This window comes from Rhamphochromis longiceps, linkage group LG11 (assembly GCF_057381845.1).
Source record: "Rhamphochromis longiceps isolate RC_006_pf linkage group LG11, R_longiceps_female_GT1.1, whole genome shotgun sequence".
Taxonomy (NCBI): domain Eukaryota; kingdom Metazoa; phylum Chordata; class Actinopteri; order Cichliformes; family Cichlidae; genus Rhamphochromis; species Rhamphochromis longiceps.
In genome coordinates, this window is record NC_140567.1 from 37,373,940 (window position 1) to 37,380,502 (window position 6,563).

The window sequence follows — 6,563 nt, forward strand, 5'->3', positions numbered from 1 at the left end:
GAGTTTCACTGCTGTAGCGTTCTCCTGATCTCTTCTTTACATATTGACGGCCAGTTTTAAAGTTTGGTTTCATCGCTCCATCAGACCTGTTGCCACTGATTTTCCGATTTCCGGTTTTTGTGTAATTTGACATTTCAAGCTTTTCTCGCAGTTTCTCTTTCTTAAGAAAGCTTCTTGACAGTCACCTTTCTGCTGAGGCTTCAGTGTCTCTTCTTCGCATCTGTGGTGGGAAAGACTGAAATGGGAGGAGAGAAATCCAGGACGTGCAATTTAGGAAATAGGACGGGAGTTTCTCTTTTCCAGTGTCGGTGTTAAGCTCAGCCCCCAGGGGTCCAGGCCCACCCAGTAAAGTCACCGTGCCACATCGGCTGAAATCTACAGATACACTCTGACTAGAAGTTATTTATATTTTGGTAATGACCTATATCACTGATATTGCAGTGCAAGATCAATTTAATTATCCAGTTAATAGTACTTTAGTGCCTCTGCAGGAATCTTGGTAACCAGGACGACTGAGGGCAACACAGCACTGAGCACATTACCACACGCAGGTCAGACTCTGGGAAGCACCCCTCGTGTCTCAGGAGCCAAAAAGAGGTCATCTATCAGCTTGTGCAGCCTTTTTACAGGATGACTCAATAATACGTTGAAGATATTGTGTACTCAGTTATCCCAGTGTGTGTGTGGCGAGTTCACAGACCCAATTCCACACCTAAAGAAAACCTCTCTCCTGTTTGTTTATTAAACACATGCAACATGAAGTGCGAGTGAAAATATCAAAGTTGTGTATTTTTTTTTTAATCCAGAAATGATCAGACAAACAAGTGTAGTAGTTTGCAGGGTAACGAGCCTGCAAATAGAATCACATTAGAGTATCAAACAGGATCATGTGACAAAAAGTAAGCACAAAGAATAATTTCCATAGAAGGCATTAATGATCGGAATCAAACGACAGATTATACTGCAGTTATTACCTGGCACCAACACTATAAGCAACCACACCACAGATTACATTTCCCTCTTCACAGCAGACAGAAACAGGTCACACAGATTACCCGAGACTGCAAATAATTTAAACAAAAGTGGCAAAGTAGTAATTGCATTGAATGCATTAATGAATGTCATGTGCACACTTAGCATCGTATAAAAATAGATCTCTGGCGAATTACAGCAGATTTGTCTAACACGTAGTTGTGGTGGATCCTACACCGTGTGTATAAATGTTTTGGAAGAATGAAAAAGACCTGAGTAGTATTGGCAAACCCCCACACCAGAAAGGGACATCCATTCTGTATCAGTAAGGACAAACAGCGTCAGCAAAGATCATTTTCTTCTTTGGTCTGGAATGCTTTCCCCCATCACATTGAAGAGATATAAAAGGCTACTGCTCATGGACGTTCTTCATCATCAGCTTCACTAAAGGTCATACTGGGTCCATCCTGGAGGGGGTGCTAAGTAGATCCTCCGTCCTCTGGACATGAAACTGACCACCCCTCTGTACCCTGACCGTGGCACTCCAGACTTAAAGTCATCCATTATTCCCAGATTTTTGGCCATCAATTTGAAACTGTCCTTACTCGAGTACTGAAGGCGGAAGGGCCCGGGTCCTTGTAGCTGGCCCTGCTTCACATCTTCATATTTAACCACAGGAGCACTGTAAACTTCCTTCTCAAAGTTTTCCTTGTATGTCTCCTCCTTCAAGTAACTCAGGTCCAACTTGGTGAAAGGCACAATCTCGGTATTCAGTTTAATGTAACGCAGGTATTTGTCAAAAAACTGACCCAGACTCACACCCTGGCGACCAAAAGTTAAAGTCCGTGAGATCTCTGGGCGTATACAGGCACGGTTGCGGCGCTGCTCTGGCTGGCGCATCCAGTCGTCCCAGAAAGCCTCAGGCCACTTTGGCTCCAGCTCCTCCCACACCTCCCTGAGGAGCATCCACCCCAGGCCGGGAAAGAAGTCTGTCCGATAGAGCAGGTCGGCCTTGCCGGGGTCCACATAGCCTTCCCTCCCATTGTCATTCCAGGCAGACACACACCACAGGCTGGGGTCAGATTTCAGGAAAGGCAGCAAGGCTCGGAAATACTCAAAGAAGTCTGGTGCCACCTAGAGCAAGAGATGAATAATTCAGTTCAACTGTTACATAACCATCGCAACAAGTGAAATAACGAGTTTTGAAAGAAGAAGATTAATTTAAGTTGTAAATAAAGAATGAAAATGAAGGAGAGATCACAAATCATTGGTGTTTAACATGAAAATAATCACCTCCAGGTCGTCCTCCACGATCACCACAGATGAATGACCGAGCGTCTTGAACACTTGGTTGAGCGCCCAGTGGTAATGCCTGGAGATTTTATAGTAACCCTTAAACTTCTTGTGCTCAGGCCTCACTTGGATGTCAGACAAATCCGGCTGCTTCAGATGAGTTACGTTGTTTCCATAAGACCGAATCACCTCAGCGGTCTCGGCATGTCCGCAGTCCTGACTCACTATGATTGGGTGGAGCGCTGCTGAGGGCCAGTGCTGCAGGAGTTTGTCCAAGCAGCGCTTCACGGTGACTCTGTTGCAGGCGATGACAAGGATAGGGATGGCAGGCTGAGGAGCAGCGGTCACCTTTGGCTTGTTGTCTGATGGCTCCCAGAGCAACTGATGATTCTGGATTTGCAATAGGATTTTTTTCTGCATCTCAAGTTCACTTTCGAATGCATTTGCAAATCGAAGCACATCTTCCATCACATTGCTGGGGGGCCCTTCGGGACCTTCTTTCTGATCTCGGCCCTGTGGGGGTCTCCCCCACAGCAGGAGTACCAGTATGGCATTCCATGTGATAAACAGGAACGCGCCACAAAAAATCAGACAGCTTCTCTTACGGATCATGGCCCAGAAACTGAGAGAGAGGGAGGGTGGGAAATTTCAGGAAGACAGAGTCTGAACAGAGAGACGTGTCCTTTTTAGAGACAACAGGAATGGGATATGGGAGGGGCAGCCTATGCTTTGTGTCATCACGGGCTCGCTCTGCAGATAGTGAAGTTATAAAGACACAATACAGCATTGGTGAAAGCGCAAGTCGTTAAAATCCGATGAAGAGCAAGATTCATCTTGGAGAAAATCCTCAACATTTAATGTCCTCTTTTATCTGAAATAAGATAAAAGGGAAAATATCAAATAAAATCAAGTCAATATCAAGGTTTCCAACTCTCACAAAACTTTCCCTCTCACATCCTGCCCAAACAAATCTCCCATCAAAGGTTTAAAGCCAATGTTTTAAGATAAAAAAAAATTGACAGCCCTTTTTAGGTTTAACAGGAGTTTTTGACCATTTTTCAGCAAAAACACTGAACTACACATATCAGAGAATGCAAAACACTGTTTATGTGCTTTATTGTCAGAACAGGAGATGAAGACTTAGTACTGTGTGCGTGGATGTTTATCTTAGTTATCATGACCTCTCGGTATTCAAATTCAGTGGTCTGGAATTTTAATACAGCTAAACAGAAACTGGGGCTTTTCACTATGCAGATTGCAGACATAGGCTGTATTTAGATGGACTCGGCTTCCCGGACTGAAAAGGGCCTTAAACCTAATGGCCAGCAGGAGGTGACTACTCTTGAGTAAAGACTTACAGTTATAAAGAAATCAATGGGTCAACGACCCTCAGCTCTCTTACTCAGGAAAGAGCTTGCAGATCACTTTATTACTGAATAAAACGTGAATTTAAAGGTATAAAGTCTGGTCGTTACTACGGTTTGAAAGCAGGGCTGCACAGCTTTCGCTCACTGGCACAAGATCGGTCATTCACAAACTGCCTTTAGTTTCTCAGACAGTTTCATTCGTTCACATCTGGTTTCAATACCAAGGCAATGATGCGAAAATGGGAGTCTTCATTACCAGCGTTTGGTGACGTCACAATGGCTACATCCATCTTTTATGTACAGTCATTCACGTGCCATTAAGTACCGCCTGCAATTACACGCAGCATTTGGAGCTTATTGTTTTAAAATAAGCTGCTGACGTTTGATTAGGAATTTTCCGTTTTTAAACACATTGTTATTAAGTCAATAAAAATGAATAAAAAACAACTTCGCAGCCAGCACAGTTTACCTGATAATTACTAACGAATTATTAATGACCCCGCCCCTTAATGCAAAACGGCAGTTTAAGACTATTCAATAGGGCCAGGTCAACCCCGAACGCCCTGCCCCCACACCGCTCCAACTACATCTGAAAGTTCTGTTTCTGCTTTAAATAACCAATAAAGTGAAGGCAGGAAATCAGACAGGAAGTTGACAGTGATGATTCACCAAAATGCCTGTGATCGATTTTCTCTTATCACCTGTGGCTGACTCGACACAGCAGACAAACTGCGGTTTATTAAAACACAAAAACAGCTGGCATCACCGACTTCACCCTCTCCGTCCCTCCCTCACGCTGCTCGTCAGGCGCCTTGTGCTCGTCACAGTAAACACAGTAGTCTGAGGAGGAGAGTTCGAAGCTGCCCTCACCTCACAATGTGCCCGCTCCTTCTTGCTGTGGCCATTTCTTCGGGAAAAGTTCCGCAGAAATGAGGCCAGTGTCTTGCTTCTTCCCCGGCGGCTGGAGCAACTTCACGCCGCCGACTTTCTCCCGTTTCTCGCTGGCTGCAAGAAAAAGAGGAGGAGAAAAGAAGTAACACGACAACTTCCTGGTTTTAGGGCAGACACGGAAGTCCCGCCCCCAGCCGTCACCTTGAGAAATTACGCAACAGTTTGACGCGAGAGCCGCTCTCAGCGGAGCTAATTAGAAACAGCGGCAGCCTTTGAAGTCTTTGTGCACACACACTGTCTGCTTCCCCTCACCGAGGCTTCCACACGGACAGCGAACAGCCAGGGAGGCCCGGAAACCTGCTTTTTCATTTAATTTAGCTAATTTATCTTTTTCTGCTTGAGCTGCACAGGAGCGCGCGTAATTTGCATGAGCCACACGGGAAGAGGGGAATGGAGAGAAGAAGAAAACCTTCCCTTCTATTTGCTGTACTTGTAGACAAGCACATAACAAAAGCACACAGGGTACGGCCTATTTACTGCTTTACTGCAGCTTATATTGTTGCATCCAAATTGCACAAAGCTTGCCCACTTACAAAAACAGGCTAGCTCCAAAGGAATAAAGAATTAATCTCATAAAGAGATTGTGAAATTTGCACTACCATCCTAAAATTATGACACATACTCTCAGTGTTGAATATAACACTGAAGAAATTGGATCTATAAAACCTAGAGAAAGCTTATTTCATCTGAAATTCGGTGTCCAAGCCCTGAAAACTTACTGTTACAGTGGGGCAAAAAAGTATTTAGTCAGCCACCGATTGTGCAAGTTCCCCCACTTAAAATGATGACAGAGGTCAGTAATTTGCACCAGAGGTACACTTCAACTGTGAGAGACAGAATGTGAAAAAAAAAATCCATGAATCCACATGGTAGGATTTGTAAAGAATTTATTCGTAAATCAGGGTGGAAAATAAGTATTTGGTCACCTCAAACAAGGAAAATCTCTGGCTCTCACAGACCTGTAACGTCTTCTGTAAGAAGCTTTTCTGTCCCCCACTCGTTACCTGTATGAATGGCACCTGTTTGAACTCATCATCTGTATAAAAGACACCTGTCCACAGCCTCAAACAGTCAGACTCCAAACTCCGCCATGGCCAAGACCAAAGAGCTTTCGAAGGACACCAGGAAAAGTATTGTAGACCTGCACCAGACTGGGAAGAGTGAATCTACAATAGGCAAGCAGCTTGGTGTGAAAAAATCAACTGTGGGAGCAATCATCAGAAAATGGAAGACATACAAGACCACTGATAATCTCCCTCGATCTGGGGCTCCACGCAAGATCTCATCCCGTGGGGTCAAAATGATCATGAGAACGGTGAGCAAAGATCCCAGAACCACACGGGGGGACCTGGTGAATGACCTGCAGAGAGCTGGGACCAAAGTAACAAAGGTCACCATCAGTAACACACTACAACGGCAGGGAATCAAATCCCGCAGTGCCAGAGGTGTTCCGCTGCTGAAGCCAGTGCATGTCCAGGCCCGTCTGAAGTTTGCCAGAGAGCACATGGATGATACAGCAGAGGATTGGGAGAATGTCATGTGGTCAGATGAAACCAAAGTAGAACTTTTTGGTATAAACTCAACTCGTTGTGTTTGGAGGAAGAAGAATACGGAGTTGCATCCCAAGAACACCATACCTACTGTGAAGCATGGGGGTGGAAACATCATGCTATGGGGCTGTTTTTCTGCCAAGGGGACAGGACGACTGATCCGTGTTAAGGACAGAATGAATGGGGCCATGTATCGTGAGATTTTGAGCCAAAACCTCCTTCCATCAGTGAGAACTTTAAAGATGAAACGAGGCTGGGTCTTCCAACATGACAATGATCCAAAACACACCGCCCGGGCAACAAAGGAGTGGCTCCGTAAGAAGCATTTGAAAGTCCTGGAGTGGCCTAGCCAGTCTCCAGACCTCAACCCCATAGAAAATCTGTGGCGGGAGTTGAAAGTCCGTGTTGCTCGGCGACAGCCCCAAAACAT

At 45.1% G+C, this 6,563-nt stretch overlaps 1 protein-coding gene across 1 annotated transcript; it reads right to left on the reverse strand.

Moving 5' to 3' along the window:
• Positions 1-782: 782 nt before the first annotated feature.
• mgat1a (alpha-1,3-mannosyl-glycoprotein 2-beta-N-acetylglucosaminyltransferase a) lies at positions 783-4,689 on the reverse strand. Its single transcript, XM_085423902.1, has 3 exons — positions 4,503-4,689; positions 2,266-3,136; positions 783-2,106 (listed from the first exon to the last, which is right to left on the reverse strand). Exons 2-3 carry the CDS (start codon positions 2,875-2,877, stop codon positions 1,417-1,419), a joined length of 1,302 nt encoding a protein of 433 aa, XP_085280028.1. The 5' UTR covers positions 2,878-3,136; positions 4,503-4,689; the 3' UTR covers positions 783-1,416.
• Between the last annotated feature and the right edge of the window lie 1,874 nt (positions 4,690-6,563).

Coding starts and splice junctions, on each gene's coding strand:
- mgat1a (XM_085423902.1), bottom strand. CDS start 2,877: ATGATCCGTAAGAGAAGCTGTCTGATTTTTTGTGGCGCGTTCCTGTTT. Junction 2,107..2,265: donor TCGTGGAGGACGACCTGGAG/GTGATTATTTTC, acceptor CTCTTGCTCTAG/GTGGCACCAGACTTCTTTGA.